Source organism: Marmota monax, unplaced genomic scaffold (assembly GCF_021218885.2).
Source record: "Marmota monax isolate L192 unplaced genomic scaffold, Marmota_monax_Labrador192_F-V1.1 WCK01_AAM20220418_F8-fsc00018, whole genome shotgun sequence".
NCBI lineage: Eukaryota > Metazoa > Chordata > Mammalia > Rodentia > Sciuridae > Marmota > Marmota monax.
The window spans coordinates 11,049,345-11,070,931 of NW_026692201.1; the positions used below are offsets into that span (position 1 = coordinate 11,049,345).

The following is a 21,587-nucleotide window of genomic DNA, read 5'->3' on the forward strand; positions in this document are numbered from 1 at the left end:
TTGGCAGGACTCTTGAGCCTGACACTTCTTATTTGCGACAGGCAAGCTCAGTGGGCGCATAAACGCACTGTAGCCAAGTTCTTTGCTGATTTTACAGAGTTTCCTTTGCTCCTGGGAAGGATTGACTACATTCAATTGTTTTGTGTTTGCCTACCCTACAAAAGCCTGGGGGCTCCTTTCCCCTAATTCAGGACTGGCAGCACGGGGGCGGGGAAGTGGGGGTGGGGAAGGGGTGGGAAGGCAGTGGTTTCCGCGAGCACGATGTTACTGAGTGAGTCGCTGAATGGGGAGCGCTGCTGTCCCCAAGCCGATTGGTACTTCTCCTCAGGAAGAAACGCTGAGAAGTGGGAGTGCCTGGGGAGGGAGGCAGGCGGTCCCTACCACAGGCGCGGAGCACTGCCTTTCCGCCCCTCCGCCTGCTTTCCTAGCCTGGGCTCTTAGGAGTGGTTGAAGCTGCGGAGCGCTTCTGGAGCCTGTGAATGAACCCTCCTCCTCTCCCTCCTCCTTCTCCTTGCTGAGTCTCCTCCTCGGCGCTGACGGTACAGTGATATAATGATGATGGGTGTCACAACCCGCATTTGAACTTGCAGGCGAGCTGCCCCGAGCCTTTCTGGGGAAGAACTCCAGGAGCGCGGGCGCAACAGCCGCGAACATTAGGTGCTGTGGACAGGCGCTGGGACCGGGATTTGCGGCCAGCCCCGCATCCTCCCTCATCCTTCAGCAACGTCCCGCACCCTCCACACCCTTCCCCAGGCCACCACGCTTCCTATGTGACTCTCACGGGCAACGCCGAGTTCATTTGCACAGCGCTGCGGTGAATTTTTTACCCAAACTGCAAAAAAACCGCCTTTCAAGGTAATCACGTTTCTTTTGTTCCCCCTTTAAAAGAAACTTATAGGAGGGAGAAAAAAAAAAAAAGCCTTCAGCTCAGAAAAAGGAGGTACATTGCAGTTGGTAGAAGGATTTAATTAAGGCAAAGAAAAGTAGCTGTAACGTAAAGTTAAGGAAATATTTGCACTTAAAAATTCAGGTAACTTTCAAAGGGATTTTTGGAGACAGAAATACAGAGGGACCTTGGTGCCGAAAAGATCCAGACAAAAGAAACCCAGGGTGGGGTGGAGGTAGTAGGACTAACGGAACTGGGGGAAGGGATTTGTAGAGAAATTCTGGAAAAGTCGTGGTATCTCGAGCTGGAAGGAGGGGAGGGACCCCTGGCACCTTGATTTTGTCTTTGTTGTTAACCAGCTTGAGGCAAAAGTTTGAATGGGGGCTCCCGAGACTTGCCCACGTACAAGTCCCTGAAGCCACCTTGGTGCAGACCACCTGGTTTCCTGGTCCCTGGTGTGTGGTCAGTGCCTGCCGTTCCTGGAAAGCCACTTCTGGGCAGCTCCTGACAGTGCAACCTTATGCCTTAGCAGCCCGGGACCTGCGCGGACGTGACCCCCTCAGCCGCAGGCATTATGGGAGGGGGGCTGACCCGGGAGGTCCGGGGTCCAGGGTTGAGTCTCTTTGACGACTTGGGGGATGTCACAGTTCTCTCCCGAAGACCCTGTGTTCTTTTGTCCTGCGCGTGGTGCTCCGGGGCCAGCAGGGAAGGGGAAGGAGATGGAGATGGGGGTGGGGTTCTTGGAGCACCGCGGGGATCTTGGAGGCTCCTGGGCGGGAAAGCTTGCTCTGAACCCGCAGGTATAGGCAAGAATTTTTTCTCACTCTTAGGAGAGAAATGGGAGTTGTCGCTCCCGTCTCAATAAGCAAACCAGCGCCCAGGGCTTTCTCTAGACAAAGGTGGCGCGGGGTCCCAAATCAGGGGCCTCTGGTTCCAGCCTTCTCTCCTGGATTACAGCAGTTCTCGGTTCCCTTCCATATCCCCACCCCCTCCCAGTAAAGTTGAGCAACTTTACTGGCGGGTGGAATGGCTGCGGAGTGAGTGTGTCGGAAGTCCCAGGGGACGCCCGCTGCTGCAGGGTCCCATAGCCCTGCGGAGGCGTGGGTGCTGCAGAGAGACTTCCTTGAGGCGAGCAGACCAGGGGCAATCTGTTGTCCCAGCTCGCTGGGTCATCGGGCGTGGAGTGGTCAGAGTGTTAGGCTATGGGGAGCGGGGTAGGAAAATAGTGTCATAGCCTAAACTATTTGCTCTCAGGTCCAGCTGCATCTCGGCAAGTCCTGCGGGTCCCTGGGAAATTCTGAGGGAGGGGGAAGTCTAACGCGCGCCTGAAAAGCTGTACCACCGGGCGCACACCCACAGCAGAAAGACCATCTCGTGGCTCGTTCCCTTCTCATCTTTGTGTCTCCCTTTCTGTCTCCATCTTCTTTAACTGCCTTCCTCTCTCCCAGCCTGTGCTCGATCTCACTCCTGCGTCCCCTCCCCCACGGCTGACAAATGAATGGCTAGTGTGAAATCTCAGCCTTCTCTGTCCAAGGAGGCAGGCAGGGAGGGCGGAGCGAGGAAGGCGGTGCGCTCCCTCGGATCTGCCCCCAGCTCAGTGTTTCGGACTTGCAAAACCCAGATGTCTAGGAATGGGGAGTTTTTGGCGGATGTGGGCGCCCCCTGATGGAGAAGTCTAGCACAAGTGGAGAAGGGGCGCTCCCCAAAGCAAGAGAACCGGGCCGACTTCACAATCTTATGTTCAAGGATAGAAGGCACTCGCTTTCCTTTCGTAATTTTCCACTTCAGAATCCGCGTCGTAAATCTAGGGGTTTCGAAGAGCTGAAAGAAGAGACTTTTGTCTTTCGAGGTGCACAGGAGCCTTTTCCAGAGTTTGCTGGGCTGCACGCAGCGCTCTGAGTCCAGTCTGCCGCTTAGACTAACACAACGCCAAGGACAGATCTAGGTTTAGGGGTTCTTGACGCACAATCTTGGGAATCTTCAAGAAAGATAATACAGAATACCTACTTTTACAAATTTTAGCGAGGTCCATGACCACTTGAAACCAATGCTAAGGCCCCGCCCCAGGATATTGCAAAAGGAGGACCCATAATCTTAATCTTAAATTCTTCAACTTCAGGACGCACGTTACACATGGAAATTGAGAATTCGGGAGCCTGGAGGAAAAAGAAAGGAAAGGAAGGGGAGGGGAAGGAAATGGGACAATGAAGAGAAGGAGGAAAAGAAAGGAATGGACATGGGGTAGATGAACGCAAACTCCCGGGAACCGAAAGAACTCCTTTTAAGATTTTTGACCAAATTTCGCTTTTTCACGCTCACAAAGGATAACAAATGCATCTGGAGAGGCGTGCTGAGATGGAAGGGTGAGAAGGAACTTAATGAGCCGAGGTGGTCCAGCTCCACCTACAGGAGCTGGGGCTGGGCTGTGGGCAGCCTTCACTTACTCGGCCCGCGACGGGGAGGAACCGCGCCAGACACTCCCCTCAGCACCGGGTTTCGCCAGCCGCCACGTGGGCTGGAGCTTCAGCTCTGGGCCCGAGACGGGTGTGACTTCCTGGGCTCGGAGACAGCTGCACAGCCGCACCGGCAGTCAATTCAGCCTGATTACCCTGGTTACAGCGGCCAATGGGGGCGGGGCGAAGCTGGACCCGGGCAGGACAGAGGAAGGCGGGGCCCTGGTCTAGCAGAGTGCAGGGAGGCCGCGCACCCAGCGCTCCCGGCCGGCTGAGCGTCTGCAGCTGGAGCAAACCCAACTTCTATTCAAATGGCGCTAAACTTTTATTAAAAGACTATTTAAGTTTTTTTTTTCCTCCTTTTCGTCTTGCTTCTTAGGAGTGTTAGGGAAAATGCAGAGTGGCTTTTTTTTTTTTTTATATATGCATCGAGGAAGAGGTAAAGATGTACTCCAAGCCAACTCTTTTTATTTTTATTTTGGCACAAAAATGAGACGAGAGGAGCTTATCATGTACTCTATTATATTAGTTTTTAAATACATTCGAGTCTGTCTAAAGAACACTTTTAGTCAATTACAAGATTAATCACGTTCCAGACTGTCAAAGGACAAACAGAATTGCTTGGGGGCAAGCATTAAAGGGTTGTGGGTGTAACTGAGGTCCTTGTGCATCAATCAGGAGCCTTAGAGTGGGTCAGGACCACGTATGAGTTCAGAACAAATGACTGAAGTAGAGACCTAGGAGAAAGTGGCGTAGACTAGATGCTGCTAAAGTTGCATTTTAAATTTGCCTAATTCTTCTATTTTGGAAAAACTGTTTAAATGGTCTCTCCTATCACCTTAAATTCTGTAACGAATTGATCCACTTTCCTTTTGTTTCCTTCTAAAAACTGTAACCTAAGTTGTTTTAGGTGCTGCTTGGCAATTGTACAAAGCCTGTTGTGAAAATAATCATATAAATTCCTAAAACAAGATATTATGAAATTAATATAATAGGAAAGCAGGAAGGCACCATGGAAGCCACAATTAGTTTTCTGAGGTAGAATCCATTTTCAGTTTGGGGAATAAGTAACTTTGAAACCTGAGAACAGAGTGTATCAAAGAGGTCTTAAAGAGTCCAGCTTCTAGTTCTAATCTTTAAGAAAGGAATATTTTATAATTGTATATACCTGTTCCCAGTGTTCCAATAGAATCCAAAGGATTGAGCCATTACTTCCTCCAACAGGAAGTCTCCAGTCCTTAATCTTGTGGGTGGTGGAAAAGGGATAAGATATAAGACAATGACTTAGGATTTATGTAAGAGTTCAAAGTTTCGTTTTTCTTGATAGATTAAAACAATTTAAATTCTTCCTAGATTAAACTAATTGCTTTTAAAAATGAAGTTTGAAAAGAAACTTCTTAGGTTTATGTGTCTACAGATGAAGATTTCCTGTTTGTCTGTCTTTCTTTCTCCTATTTGCAAATTGAAGGGTGATATCTCTGATATTCCAAGATATCTGTATGTACATACTAGTGAATTTTGTTTGGAAAGGATCTAAATAGCTAACTCAAAGCTGAATATAATTAATGTTAAAGATACAACCATTGTTCTTTCTTTTCTTGCATTATTATGGTTAAGTACTCTGTAGTTAATGATTGATCACTAATTGAACATCAGAACCTGAGAGCACAAAGATCAACTTAGTCTGTCTCCCATAGTCTTATAACTAAGCTTTACTTTCCTCCTGGAGTTTAAACATTTTTGTTGACTTTATTCATGGATAAACATCAATAGACAGTGTATTTTAATGGGACATTTCTCTGTGAAGGAGTAGAAACTCTCAAGACACATGGTTCTTTTGAGGAAACAATGAATGGCTATAGTAGGTTATTTTTTCACCACCCACCTAAAGAAATCTGTTAGGACAGACAAACACTCATTGTTGGGGGTTATTTGCTCAGGTTTGAGAAAATATGCTAATTGTTGCATAGGTTTGTGCTTTACCAGAAAACACAAAGCCTGTACTCTCTCTGATTTGGAATCAGAACAAGGGAGAGTAAAGGCAAATGTCTTGGCCAAGCTCCATTTGGATTAGTGAATTTTTGCCAGTTTCCTCTTGTAACCCAGACTTAGTAAATTGTATACATTAAAATATACATGTATATATGTATAAAATGTACAAACATATGTGTATATGCAGTGTTTTCAGACCCTGCTAAGTTCTTATCACTGAATGTGCCTCTGGTTGTCTTTCAATGGTCAGAACAAAGGATCTTTGTTGAATACATTTGCCTGTTATGTTTCCTAATATAAAAGATACAAATGTAGATCTACATTTAAATTTATTTCTATACTTATTATATATAGTAGACATCCTACTTCATTTTTCTAAGATTTTTAAGAACTTTTTATGTCTATAAAATGAAATTACATATTTTATAATAAACACATATAACATTTAATAAATTATATATTTTTCACTATTATATTACTGATTTGATATTACCTGAGGTACAGCAGGGTAAACAGTAGCCTTGAAATCATAAAGTTTGAGTTTGACCCTCCAGTTAGGAAAAGCAAGTAAAGACAGAACTTCTGGATCTTTAATGTCACAATTGATTAAATTAATATGCAGTCATAAGGATCAAAAAAGTAAATACCTATGAAGGGGCTTTGAAAAGTAAAAAAAGCTATACAAATTTGGGATGATAATATATTGTGCCCATGGAATTCATATTGATCTAACCCTGTAACCTTAATAATAACAGCATATCCAAGTCAGGTGTTTTTATTAAACAAAATGATGCAGAGAAGGACATACTGTCTAAACATTTTTCAGTTTTATTAATCAGAAATAAAAGTTCAGAAATAGACTCAAATGGCACAGTCATTCAGTAAAAAAGAAGAATTATTCAATAAATGATTTGGGGACAAGTGGTCAACTTAAAATAAATCAATATCTATTTATCATTCTAAAATATTTTAAAGATAAATATGAAATGTAAGGAATGATTTTTTTTTAAAAAAAGAAGTTACTAGAAAACTGATTAGAGGAAGACATGGGATTTTAAAAAAATAAACCAGGAGGAGAAAGACCTGTCCTAAGCAAAACATAAACCCAGAAGCCAAACCAGAAAATATGATAAGTCTGATTCAATAATAATTAAGTTATCTACACAAACATAGCACTTTTGGAGGCAATCTGCAACACATGTAAGACAAAGGGCTAATAACTTCAAATATAGCCAGAAAGCTTAGGAATAATTAAAATAAAGGAATCTATATTTTTTAAATGGTCAAAAGTTCTATACAGGTAGTGTCAAAGAGAAGTAGAAATGTTTTTAATAATATGAAAATATGTACAGCCTCATTTATAATTAGAATAATAAGTACCAATGTTCTGCTGTACCATTTTTTTTTCATCAGTCTGCACAGTAAAGAAAAAAGGGTTTGAGAAACAAGTGTGTTGTCCAGGTTGTAGAGAAACTGAGTCTCATCAGATATTGTGGGAGTGCAAATACGTTTATCTTCTCTAAAATAGTTCGGCAATCAACTTTTATGATTTACCATCAAGTTTTTTTTAAACACATATATCCTCTGACCTAACAATTCTACTGCTACATAGTATCATATAGATATTGGTACAAATGTCCCCAAGAAGAATGTATAAAAATATACTTTGCAGCATTGTTTATTTTTCTTTTCTTGAGCCACATCCCTGGCCTTTTATTTTTATTTTTATTTTGAGACAGGATCTTGGTAAATTGCTTAGGGCCTCACTAAGTTGTTGAGGATGGCCTTAGACTTGCAGTGGTCTTGCTTCAGCCTCCCGAGTCGCTGGGATTATAGGTGTGCACCACCATGTCCACCTACAACATTTTTCTTCTTTTTTTTTTAGTTGTAATGGACACAAAAACTTATTTATTTATTTATTTAAATGTGGTGCTGAGGATTGAACCCAGCACCTCACACGTGCCAGGCAAGGGCTGTACTACTGAGTCACCACCCCAGGCCTGCAGCACTGTTTTTAATAGCAAAAATTTGGAAACATCTTAAAGGTTCCTTATAGAGAACTGGTTAAATAAAAGTTGTTACTATATCCATTTATGAAAATAACAGAAAAGAAATGAAAGTAATAGAAAAATAGAATGTGGTGACTTGGAGCAAGAAAGTAAAGCACAGAACTGTTTATATTGTATGCATCTAATTATGTAAAAATGGATATATATTCACCCTTTTAACAAATATTTACTGAAAATCTTAGGCACTATGGACACAGGAGTGGACAAAACATCAAAGACTGCTTTCTTGGAATTTCTGTTATGATGATTAGAGAAAGGTAATTCTCAAACACATAAGTAAAATGATAACATGTGCTATAATGAAAATAGAACACATGAAAGGTGGAGTAATAAAGGAAGCAGTTGTCAGGCAGAGAACAGTGCAGGACTGAGGGACAACAACACAAAAAAGCTTAGCCAAGCTCAGGTTCAGGAATTGAGTCTCTAGTGTATGCACTATAATCACTACTGTGACACAAATTCATGAAACTTCATGTCTAAACCACCAGATGTCTCTCTGAATTACAGCAGTTCTTCTCATGAGAAGAAGAGAGGAGTAATATGAAAAGCAATGCTCACTGCATCCACTTTGTGACCAAGGTACCCTAGACAATTGGTTGTCTAGGGTAACTAAGTAGCAGAATTGCAGACAAAACCTCTGTGTCTGCGTCCTGAAGTCACCCCTTGCTCAGTTGGACTTCTCTAAAATCAAGGGAGAATACTAAATATCTGTTTAATAGAGAGGCTTGGCTCTCTCTGAGGCAGCCTATTCCTGGCATGACCCTCCTCTCTGCAGACAGTTCTCATGGACAGGAGTCCTGTTGACCTTGTCATTTTGTCTCCCAGGCAACGGAACAGTTTCAGTCATCTGTACCTTGATTGTTTGATGGCTCTTTTCTCTTCTCATTGACATTACTGAAGTAGAAGGCTAAATATAGGCACTGGTTCTTATATCTTCCAGGTCTTTCCATGCACACAGACTTGTTATCACTAACAAACAGTGCTTACAAGACAGACACGGAAGAGCAGAAGAATGGAAATGAAGGTTGGAGTGGTGCTAAAAACAGAGAGAGTCTTTGAGAGTTTTCCACTTAAAAAGATCAAATGCAGAAGACAAACAGTATATTTTAATAATCAAGGACACAAGCATAGCCTTAAGAAAATTAGAGAACTAAAACACAGACTCTGGGGAAGAAGCAATGGGAATGTGACTCTGTGGCAGTAAAAGCACTCTGACAAATTTACTAAACAGATAAATGATCATCCTTTAATTTGAGCTTTGCAAATGCCGGTGGCTACACGGACCCTAGAGTAGAAATGTTAAAGAGGCTCAGTAGGGCAGTGATGACCTCAAGCACAGGGAGGGACTCAAGGGGAGAACTGCTGCAAAATTATTGCTGATGATTGGCCACTAGGAACACAGACCTAGCAATACAACATCTTTTGCTTATTCACAAAAAGAGATCAGGACCTAGCCTAAAGACAGGAAAACACTAAGTTTTTTCTTTCTTTTTTCGCTCTATTTTGGGGTGTGCGTGTGCACACCTGTGTGCAAGTGTGTGTTACTGGGGATTGAAAACAGGGACACTCTGTCACTAAGCTAACCCTTTGTTTTGAGGCAGGGTCTTGCTAAATTGCCAGACTGACCTTGAACTTGGGGTCCTCCTGCCTCAGTCCCCTGCATTGCTGGGATTAAAGGCAGGTGCTACAACACTGGGCTCTTCCCTATATATTTAATGCACTGGCTTCCCTCCTCTAGTCTCAGGGGCGGTCCTAGGGCAAGTAATGAGTATATTTGTTTTACTTGTATAGTTGAAGGACCACCCCCACCTTCAAAAAATAAAGATGCTTTTATAAGTATTAAGTATGGCCCAGAGAGTTAGAATTTTGAGTATCTTTTTTTTGGGTAGGAAAGATATAGAAGACCATCCTTGAATCAGGCTCACAAGTTTCTCCGCTGGTTTTGTTATGAGATTTGACACTGTAGATATTGACAAATACCAGATATGAGGTGATGGTAAATATTCAACTGGACTGATACAAATGTATTTCAAGTATTAATTAGCCCTATAAGAGATTATTAATTCATAAGGAATTATTGGCACCAAAACAAAGGGTCAGCTTAGTGATAGAGTGCCCCTGTCCTGCAAAGTTATTCGTCCTGAAAAAGAAATGGAACTATTGGTCATGGTCAACCAACCTTCTTTAAGGATCTGCTCTGAAGGCTTTGTGGAAATATTGTAAAATTAGAAGTTTGAATAAGATATTATTCCTGAAGCCTACTGGTCTACAGAGGAGATAAAACATATTTGTAGACCATGATTCAAAGTACATAGCAACAAGTTGCAAGGTAATTTATTATAAGCACAAAATTGTACATTGCTATTGTATGTGACAACCTAGGTTATAATCTAGAGCTTTAAATAGTTTTAATTATTAGTGATATTAGGACAGAATTTGAACACTTGTAGAAACCCTGAATTAGAAATTTTTAAAAAATTCTCTAGTTTTAGGTGGGCACAATATCTTTATTTTTATTTATATGTGGTGCTGAGGATCGAACCCTGTGCTTCGAGCAGCCAGGCGAGCACTCTACCACTGAGCCACAATCCCAGCCCCCCTGAATTAGTAATTTTAATAATAAATATTGAGTATTGAATCCACTGTGTTACTGAGCAAATATTTTATGGGATTACTTTATCAATTCTTATAATCACTTCATTAATAAGTACTAATGTTCACTCTTGAATTGCTGTAGAAAATTATGCTTATAAATACAGTCATTTACATCAAATCTGATAGTGGATGCAGGACTTGAATTCGGTGCTGTTTCATAGTGGAATCGAAATTTTAAATTATGCTTATAAAAGTTTCCTGGACAAAAGGAAAAAGGGAGAACAAGTTTTCTTGTAGGCAAGTAGGAAATTATTAATTTATAAGTATACTGAAAAAAGTTTCTTATCTGGATTTAGTTAATACTCATGAAATACATTGTATTTAGTAGCATTTTATGATACAACCTAAACTTTCATGTTGGCTGTGAAATTGACATCTTTATTATTATTTTTTTTTTCTGAAATGTAATGTCATCGAGACGTAAGTAAAATATAAACTTGTAAGCCATATCAGCTTACTGAGATGTCTTAGAGGAAATCCAAGTGTAGAAAATATGGCATTGCTCAGTTAGGATTTAACAAAGTCTATTAGTATATTCCAGTAATTATATGATAAATAACAAACTCAGTAATCAAGGTGAATTTAGGATTATTAACTGTATGTTTTTTTACTGTGAATTATCAATTGATCTACAGATGGAAAATCTGAGATTTGTAGTGTAATTTGGTTTAAAAAATGTGCCTCAGGTCATAGTTAGAATTATAGAAGTTTACAATTACATTTTAGAAAGGTTCTAACTCTTATTTCAAGATACACAAAATAAAGCCAGATGTAGAATAATATTCACAAAAAATAAATAGCTGTCATAAATTATGAAGTTGAATTGGAGCACAAATTGGACTTGGAGTCTTAGAACAGTTACTTCTTTTCAATCTAGGTTTCTTAGATCATAATTTAGTTGTTTTCTAAGGAAGGTCAAGGAAGTTATTTAGGGCATCAACTCAAATATGTGTCAGTATGTCTTTAGCTACAAATTACAAAAACCCTGATTTTATTTAAACTTCACTGGATATGTTAGTCAACTTTCCATTACTGTAGCAAATACCTGAGATAATCACCTTGTAAAGAGAAAAGACTTTTGACTCACATTACTGGAGCCTTCAATCCTTGATTAGTTGGCCCTTTTGGTTTTAGTCCTGTGGTATGGCAGTACATGATGGCGGGAGCATGTGGCAGAGCCAAACTGCTCACCTCATGGCCAGGGGAAGAGAGAGAGAGACAGAAAGGACCAGGGTCTCATGATCCCCTTTTGTGGCATGCCCCCAATGACTTAAAGATCTACTACCAGGCCCTTCCTTTAAGCCATCTGTCCTCCCAGTGATACCAAGCTGGGTCTAAGCTTTATCACAAGGCTTTGAGGGACACTTAAAATCCAAATTATAGCAGAGGGTTTAAACATAAAGAATTTATTAGCTCATATACAAGGAATTCAAAGGTATGGGCCACTTGAGGTCTAACACTTGAGGACTCATTGAAGCCTTGTCTTTCCTGGTTCTTTCTCAGCTTCATTCTGAGAGGCTATCACCTAGACTCAGGTGTGCGAGACAGCTACAACAGTTTAAGGAGAAATGTTCTTTCATGACAATGTCAGTGAAGAAAAGTGGCCATCTCTTCCTTTTTTTTTCTCTTCTTAAGACGAATATATCTTTCCCTGGAGTTCCCCACCCCACCCAGAGGCAGGGAATTCCTTATATTTAATCAGCCAAAATTCAACCATGTATCATTACAAAACCAAACATTGGAAAAGGAAATGAGGCCACTTATAATCTACTTAGGATATCAGAAACATCTTCTTGGAATGGGGTTTGACTTAGGCTTCTCGGAAGTACATGGCTTTACTTAGGGAGAGACACTAGATTGGAGCTGGAGTTTTGTTAGAAAAAAGAAAGAAGAATGCCTTTAAGGAAACATTCTTGGCTTCCTTGGTGGTTACTGCTCGCCTCATGGGGACTGGGAAGCAAAACAATTAGGAAAGAGAGGGGAGTCCCAGAGTCTCCTGCCAGGGTCATGCCATTGACATAAGACCTCGCACTAAGTCCTCCTCTTAAAGGTTTCTTTCAACTTCCAATTGTTCCAAACTGAGGAGCAAGCTTTTTACATGTGGGACTTTAGGAGATATTTAAGATCCAAACTATAGCAGTCCCCAACACTGGTTCTTATCCTCCTCATAATTATAGTTTCATAGAAATCCAAGCTGGGAGGACACCATTTTAAGATCCATATATTGTCAAACATCTTCCTTAAAGTTACACAGTAAGTCAGAGCAGTTTCCTGGCTCTCTATGCAGGGTGTTTTCTTTCAATATTTGCTCTTGAGACTTTCAAAAAGTAGGGTTTGCTTTAAAACTGAGGGCAATCATTGTCCACTTGTGTAATCCATAGCTCCTTATATTTGTTTTTTGGTTTAACCAGCTAGAAACTCAGTGGGGTCCGTGCTCTAAAACATGCACTGAAGTCTTTACTCTCTGTTTTGATATCATGTGCCTTAATCACCAATAGGTTCCTTCTCACCTTACGTTCATCTTACTTTCAACATTTCTGCTCCATTTTTTCACCTTCCTCATCTTTTCTTGTTCTATGATCAACTTCCTGTTTCTAAATCGACTCTGTGGTTGCTTTTCCCTCTTTGTGCCAGGTCCTAGCTGATAGTTACTTAGGCTGTGGTCTCTCTTGTTCTTCCTACAGCCTACTCAGTTGTGACTATTATTCATATTCGCACTGTTATATATCCCTGAATTGGGTTATGGGATTATTTTGGTAACTACTGTCTTGGGTGACATTCAACTTAATAATCAGAGTATTGAGATAACTTTTCCTATTACAAGTTTCCTCCTGTTTTCACAATCCAAGAGGAGCTACTTCTTTTACTCTTATTACATACAATGAACAAATAACATGTGATTTATGGCCTGCCATGAGTCTGAATGCTTGCAATTTACTTTTTGTTTCTCTTATGTCTAGGACAAGATGTTGATAAATATAAAAAGCATCTTATGGATGTGCTCAATTTTAATAGTAACCCATGCAATACACAAAGGTGAGTAGTGAAAATTTCTTTATTACTAACTAAAGTAAAAATTTAAATACCAGTGGGTGGAATGACAGTATGAAATCACTAGAATAAGTATTTCTTTTTTTTTTTTTGTAAAAAAATTATAATCTATTTAGTGCTCAAAACTTTTGGTTAAAATTGTATTAGGCTGTAAACAGTGATTTTAAATAAATCAAAATGAAATAATGAGCAGGTTGCTAACTACCCAGATTCCTCTTGAACTGTGTAAAAAGTCTCATATGGCATTGGACATATTTTGAAATTCTAACTTCTTCAGAACTGCTTCTCAAAGACTTTTCTATACAAGAAAAACAAACAAACAAACAAAAAGATTACCTGGAGTTGTGGTGCACACCTGTAGTCCTAGCTACTGGAGAAGCACAGGCAGGAGGATCCCTAGTTTGAGGCCAATCAGGGAAAAGATTAAAAAAGGCTGGGGGCGCTGGGGTTGTGGCTCATCAGTAGAGCACTGACCTAGCACATGCAAGTCCCTGAGTTTGATCCTCAGCACCACATAAAAAAAATAAAATAAAGTGTCCAACTACAACTAAAAAATAAATATTTAAAAAAAATAAAAGCTGGGAGTGTGGTTCAGTGATAGAGAACCCCTGGGTTAAATCCCCATAATACACACACACACACACACACCAGATTTTTAAAAACTTAAGAGGCTAGAGTTTGAAAAACGTCAAGAAGATAAAGAGAAATTTGACAGCAAGGATTTGTCCCTACCTTCCCCCTTTCGTTTCTTTTTAAAAGGGTAACTGGGCAAGTGCATATGCACTGTTTTTCTTAGCTTAAAATTCTATATCCACATGGTTAGGGGTCCATAATCCCAAGTTCATTATTTAAAGGACATACCAAAGAATTTGAAGAAAAGACTTTCCTGCACTTCACTGACCTTCTGTCTCTGTAAACTGCATACCTAACTTCCATTTCCTCTTCATGCTCCTTGCTTCAGACTTTGTAAACTAATTTGCACATGCACATACTTTTATCTTTCCTAGTTTTTCACATGTAATTCCTTTTGCTTGCTACTCCTCCTGTTTTCCACAGCTCTGCTTTAATTCATTCTTCAGTACTCAAGGTTTGAGTGTTACTCCCTCTATCATCCATGCATCCATCCCTGTGTCCATCCATTGATTCTCTCACCCACCAACTCACTCATTTATTTACCTATGTGCAATATCTTTTAAGTACTTTTAGTTTGGAAATATTATTCTGGGTGTCTGGGGATATACCAGCAGAGAAATAATACATTGTACTAACTTCTATTAAGCTTAATCCCCTAGGAAACAGGCATTAAGAAAATAAACTATATAAGTTTTTTTAGCTTTTTGTGACTGATGAAAATAGACTGAAATCATAGAGAAAGGTTTGGGTTGGGGAGAGTATTCTTTTTGAGAAAGTATCATTAAAGCTGAAATGAGAATGTTAAGGAGTAGCCAGCCATCAATATCTGGCCCTAAGTTAGGAAGATATGTAATGTGTTTAAACAACAGAAAGGTTACTGAAGTTGGAAAACAGTGATTAAGAGGAAGGTAGGGAATATAGACAGAAATATACAGAGGACCAGCTCCTATAAATAATAACATCTAGACTAGAATTCCCTATGAATCAGGAACTGCTTTAGGTGCTTAATACTAATTCATTGAAACATTTATTATTAATGTATGATATACAGAAAACCAAGGGCTAAGTAACTTGCTCAAAGCCCCATATCCATTGAGTAGCTGAGCAAGGGGAAGAACCAAGGCCGTCTCAGCAGTGCATGTCCTTCTCCACTGTTAGGCTTTGTATATAGGGCATTGCAAGGTCTAGAGAAGATGTGATTTAATTCCAAGAGCAATGAGTCTTTGAAGAGTGTCTTTAGCCATGAAGACATGAGTTCATAAATGTTTTTAAAATTTCATTTTTGCTGCTTCATGAATATTTGGCTAAAAAAGAGCAAGAGTGGCAGCAGGAAAATTATTTAGGGGGTTATTTTGGTAGCTGGTACATGAAATAGGGTAGCTTGTGTCGGGTGGTAGCCAACACCAATGGAAAGATGTGATTTGGGTGGGTAAAGAGGTAAAGTGATGCTAAGTTGGACTCAGACCCACCAATAGAAGATGGAGTCTGGTGAGGGAGGAGAAGAATCTAGAATGCTCTGAATCCTGGCATTATTTCCCTTCTTTCCCTTTCCTGTTTTTCTGTCCCCCTTTCAGGCCAACATATAAGCCTTCCTCCACCTATGTGTTTCCTTTGTACCCTGTGATATCAAACTATCACAACACATGCCACTCTGTTATTATAAGCTGTTTGAAGTAGACTATAAGCTACAAAAGGGCTGTCATTTATCTTCTAGCAGAGGACCTGCTGCACTACCAGCACTGAAACATTTTATGTGTTGACTGAGTGAGTGAGGGAATGAATGAATGAATGCCACAATGAAGGGCTCAGGCAATGAACTATCAGAGTCTAGGTTCCCCCATCTGTTAACAGTCCAAGAGTTCAAGAGCTGTCCTTTTAAAAGGCTTCAGGAAATGAAGGCGAAGGGTAACAGAGAGGAAAGGGCAACAGCATCCAGTGAAGAGAGAGGGTGTATAGCAAGGGGTCTGGAAAGGAATGGCCAGGAATGGAGGGGAAACTATAGAGGAAGTAGTAGGCAAACATCTCACCACTTAAGTTTAGACTTACAGAAAGAACTGACACAATTAAAAACAAAATAAAACAACATTCAGTGTAGCTCTTTCATAGTATTAAAAATAGTAATAATCAACAATATTGAGTGATTTGTACATATCAGGCCCTGTACTTTGTAAACACATGATCACTATTGGGATGAAATTATTTTGAGGCTGTCTTCAGGAAATTTAATTTCTTCTTCTGAGAGGCAAAACATTAAAAACTACAAGATATACAATATTACAGCAGTAATTTATTGAGTTGATACAAGCATGTTCTTTTGTCCTAAGGTTTTCTCTGTTTATTTCTCAGGCACTTAAGAGGTCTGGGGCAAACATTAATGAGCACCTTGTCTACTGGTTATTAGCTTTATTTTAACACACAAAGAGCTCTTTGCCATAGCAATATATATATCATATTAGATTATAAATTGTAGTGATCATTGATTATCTAGCATTGACCTAGTTATGGTAATATTTCTGTAATAATAAGAAATGGAGACATGTGCACAGTCAAGAGCAAATGAGTGAGCTAGAACATAATGATGTTTATTGAGAATGATAAATTTCCATAGTCTCTACCTGACATTTATTTGGCCAAGGTCTCTCTGTGTGTAGTTGATCCAATTGTGCAGATGGAATTTACATAATCCTTACTCTGCAGAATCTACTGACAGAATGAGGGGTAATTGATAATTCATTACTTAGAGCTTTCTCTCTTACTGTACTCATTCAGGCCACAAACCATCTGGTGTGGTGGGAACAGTGAAAGTTTTTGTTAAGATTCATTTTTATTTCTTGCATTGTCAGTTTCAGACAAATCCCTGAAGGTTGCACATTAAAAAAAAAAAAAGATTGCATAGCCTATACACAGTGCATGCAGAACTACTAAATTTGCTTCTTAAAATATTTAGATTTCATAAGCTTAGGTCTTGTGACCAGTGAATTAAGACCCAAGATTTAATACACAAAATATTTGACCACACTGCTTTTTGTTAATTTTATCATTAAGATTGGGTTCTACATGACTATGTGTTTATATCTGACCAAAGCTTTTAATTTTCTTATGTCTATAAACATCCTATCTAAGCTGGATAGACCGGCTGATTCTCATGTCTCCCCTATGCACCAAAGTTGTGAAAAGAATCATAATTTATTAATAAATACTAAGAAATTAGAAGTCAATTATCCAAGACTATTTTCTAAGGACATAGATGAAAAAGAATTTCACAATTTATGCCATGATTAAAGTTCATGGTAAAGCTATTTATTTTTTCATTAAAAAGCAATATTTAATTAAAAACAGTATTTTATTTGTGGAAACTTACTATGTTTTATTTGAAGTGAATAATTGATTTTCAGGAAGAAATATAAGTTTTCCTAGAACATCTGCTGAGTGTACATTAGGAGAATTTCAAGTTACAGAATTCTCACCCCTCCTCTTCTTAGAATCCTATTGTTGACAAAAAATTTAAAAAAGATATCTTTGTTTTTCATCATCTTCCTAATTGGGTTCAAATTAAAGGAATATGAACCAGGTAGAAGTTACTCTTAGGATGTCTTCTGTGGACTTCATGGATTTGTTTAAAAGGTCATTAAATTTCCAAAAGATTTTGGTTTGCATAATAAAAAGTATAGAAGTAGGGTGAGTTTGGATACAGAACAGTAACTAAAATGAAAACTTACATGATTTAATCTAGAGTCAGGGGAAGAACCCAATAAATACCCAAACTAAGTCTTCTCCATTAGGTATAAAGAGAGCTGTGTTCTGGCTCTGATCTGGTTTCAATCAGTTTGAAGCTTGTCACTTACTCTTAGTGGGTATCCCTAGTAAGGGATTGGAGAAGTTCTACTCTAAGGGTGAGCTTTATATCAGAAAATTTATTTTCTAAGCCAAGAAAATCATTAAAAATGGAACCTTGCTATTGCATTACAAAAGCAACATTTCACTTTTTTTTAATTGGTGCATTATAGTTGTACATAATGGTGGGATTGGTCGTAACATACTCATACATGCACACAATATAGCAATATAATTTGGCCACTATCATTCCCCAGCATCATAGTAACATTTTAAAGAGTAACTTACTGTTGCTAATAGCACATTGTGTTTTATTTTTAAATGATCTTTTTAAGTGCTTTAAATCTTTTTGGAAAAGCTGCACATAGATTAATAAAATGATTTAAAAATGTGTGGTAGCAATGACCATTATAAATTTGAGATAGATTGGGAATTTTTATAAGAAGTATGCTAAATACAATAATGTATCATTTTAGATTTATTTGTAACATATAAAAGGTTTCATAGATCAATGTTTTTAAAGTGAAATTCTAATCTTTAGCAAAAGAGACCAATTTTTTTGGAGGATATATTATCTACATAGTATCTTCCAGGAATTTTCAAAATGACTTATTCAGTTGGGAAACTGAATGTTCAGGGTTAACTGACAGCTGTATCACTTCTGATGTGCGTCCACATTGAGCTATGTGTCATGCATACCTTTGACCACAGTACTAGATACATATAATTTTGTTAATATGAAATAGATGAAAAAGAGTCTCATAATTTATGCCATGATTAAAGTTCATTATTTCTCTTCACTTGGAAGCTACTATTAGCTTGTTGAAGTGGGCATTGTTTGTGCGTCAAGGACCATTTCTATTATTACCCACACATTCTAACCTAATTAACAGAGGTTAGAAGATGGGAGGAGAGCAGGAAAGAGCAGAATGAATTCCCGTAAGAGTGAAAGGACATTTCATTTTGCACAAAATGGTGTTAAATTGTAGTCAGTGTATTCTTTGTCATTAAAAGTTTAAAGACTTAAACAGAAAAATATTTTAGGAGGGTTAGGTGAACAGAGGACAGCTTTCTCACAGGACATAATGAGAGGTCACTCAATCACTACAAAGTGATTGCAGCTGGATTTGCCATTGTAATGAAAGACTTTGGTTCAAATAGGTGACCAAAGAGAGCCCTTTAAATGTTAAATTCCCCTTTCTCCAGTCTTGTGAAGTGCTTTAGGAAAAAAAAAAATCCTCACTTCCTCCTTTAATTTTCATTTCCTCTAAGGTATTGTGGCAGTTATCTTAAACATTTTTTTTTGTTGTTGTTGTTGTTTTCTGACCTCTGAACATAATTTTCACCTTTTAATGAGTTTTCCTAACAAGGGTCTAGTCTGTTTAGCCTTCAGGACGGATTCTAGGGACTCTGGTCCACCCTCTTCTTTCTTAATTGTTTGCTGAAATTTTTTCTTTCTTTCTCTCCCCAGCTTTTTTTCTTTTCCCTTCCCACCTCCCTTTCCCTTTTTTCCTTCCTTCTGTGGTGCTAGGGGTGGAACCCAGGGCCTCATGCATGCTAGGGCCAACTCTAGCAATGAGCTACACACCCACAGCCTTATTGCTTGCTTCCCCCCCCTTATTTTATCACTTTTTTTCATGATAAATGCTAATTTACAAATACTTTAAAATGACCTCTATATTTCAGTACATTAAAATGAACTTTATTAACCTCTGTCTTTGTTATAGAACATTATTGAAATTGTATGTATCTCCTTTATATAAAATCATCTAATTAGTTCACGTATTGAAGATGTAACCACTGTAAGGGATTCTTATCCCTTCATATATTTAATAGACTCCATTTGTGATTTTCAGGACTGTTAATGTCATATTTTCTTTTTCCTTCAGTCAAAATGGAAAAGAGCCCACCTGTTAAGGGCTCTCTCTCTGGAAAAGTCAGCCTACCTTGTCATTTTTCAACCATGCCTACCTTACCACCCAATTATAACACCAGTGAATTTCTCCGAATCAAGTGGTCTAAGATTGAAGTGGACAAAAATGGAAAAGATTTAAAGGAGACTACTGTTCTTGTAGCCCAAAATGGGAATATCAAGCTTGGTCAGGGCTACAAAGGTAGAGTGTCTGTGCCTACCCATCCCGAGGCCGTGGGCGACGCCTCCCTCACCATGGTCAAACTGCGTGCTAGCGACGCGGGCCTCTACCGCTGCGATGTCATGTATGGAATTGAAGACACCCAAGACACAGTGTCTCTGGCTGTGGACGGTAAGGCTTACTGAATCATCCGAGGGTGTATAGCATGATAACTGATTTGGAGGTGGTGTGAGCCAGTATGCAAAAACAAATGGTTGCTTTGTGTCTGGATAAATGGAAAATGCATCCATCAACACAGTAGTCCGGTTTTCAGAATAAACTGCTTTTCATTAAGAAGTCAAGGCAGGTGACTTGTGCAGCAACTTCACTGTTATGTAATATAGTATACTGGAAATAATGAATACCTCAAGACCTGGCACATAGTCAATTATCATCGCTTTGATGTTGAGACCTATCAATGATTACTTTACAAGTCTATAAAAGCTGATCTATATTTTATTTAACTATTTGTATATTTGTATATGCACCTATACATATATTCACAAAATTTTTCTTTTTCTCATTTTCTTAGTGTGATCATTCAAATCCTTGAGTTTAATTTTGAGAAATATAAATTTTATCTTAACTTACATTGAAGAAATAAGATATTTAATAAGTACCATGGTACATATTGTGATGTCTTAAAAAGGCCAAGACTCAATAAATATTTGAAGTGGATCAAAATAAGAAATCAGTGAAAATTTATTAAGGTTAATGCAGCAGTTGTTATCCAATGAGACATTTTAGTCTTACCTTCCTTCCAGTGAAGTTTATATGTCACTTGAATTTAAGATAGGAGACAAAGCAAAGAAAAATTGCTCTAATTGGGCACACACATAATGGCATAGCTCTTGAAAGCAGACTGTTTGGCACGTTATTAAGCAAAATTCTAATACCTAGACATGACGGAACACATTTTCTTCCAACCCTCCATTTCCCTATAAAATATTTACCTTTCAGAAATATATACAAAGGATTTTACTAAAACTCTTTCTTGTTTAGCCAAAAGGAAATACTTCGAATTCCCAGATGCAAAAGACTAACTTACTGAGCATCCTTTAACGTTTCCGTTCTGTAAATGCATTTTTGTATCACCCAGCTACCCACTAGATATCCTTTGCTCTTCTAAACTTTCAATCATTTATTTTAGTTAACCTAAGTTTGTACCACTCTTCTTATATATGTGCATCTATCACTTTTTAATTTCCCCAAAGGGATTTAACTACTTCTTACAATTTTTCATCATTAAAGAATTAGCAATGGATTTGCCCCTTGCCCCTCTGAAACAATGAAAATCCTCCACTTAATCCCCTTAGCCCCATGGGGTCTTCAAATTATCCCAACAATTGCAGATACTTACATAGATCCATACTTACATAGACCCTGCCTTGGTTGAGAAGCCCCTCTTCTCCCCCTTTACCACCAATCTTCAGTACACGTGGAAGATTTTTAATTACCAAGAAGATTATTTGAAGCACTGATGACTATAAAACTAATTTAAAACCATTTAAATTCTTGCTTAGGCCTTACTGAGCATTTTAAGCTATCTCTCATACTTACCAGATTTTATCATACATGCTTCCTGACAATTTTAGAGAGGTCTATAAAGGTACAAATTGGCATTTGGTGATTTTTTTTTTTGAGTCATGAAAGATTAGATATAGGAAAATGAATATTAGAGCATGTACTTGGTGTCTATTCAAGTCTTTTTATATTGACATTGATCATAGGGGCTGATCTATGAGATGGCTAGTGTGTTCCACTGTAGGTACTTTATTGGCATACACTTTCCTGGAAGAGGGAGACCATCTAAGGACAGACATGTAGGAGAGTCTCACAGCTGGAAGTCAGGTTGTGGAAGAGGGACTGCTGTCAACCCCAG

General features: G+C 38.8%; 1 protein-coding gene across 4 annotated transcripts in view; it reads left to right on the plus strand.

Moving 5' to 3' along the window:
- Positions 1-358: 358 nt before the first annotated feature.
- The window catches only part of Vcan (versican), a 102,415-nt gene continuing 81,186 nt past the window's right edge, over positions 359-21,587 (plus strand). The window contains exons 1-3 of one of the 4 annotated variants that reach the window (XM_058574466.1): positions 359-855; positions 13,016-13,091; positions 19,463-19,837. In XM_058574466.1, coding sequence (XP_058430449.1) covers positions 13,022-13,091; positions 19,463-19,837 — 445 coding nt within the window. In that variant the 5' untranslated portion in view covers positions 359-855; positions 13,016-13,021. The remainder of the gene's footprint in view (positions 856-13,015; positions 13,092-19,462; positions 19,838-21,587) is intronic. The other 3 variants (XM_046428184.2, XM_046428178.2, XM_058574471.1) reach the window with 3 other exon arrangements.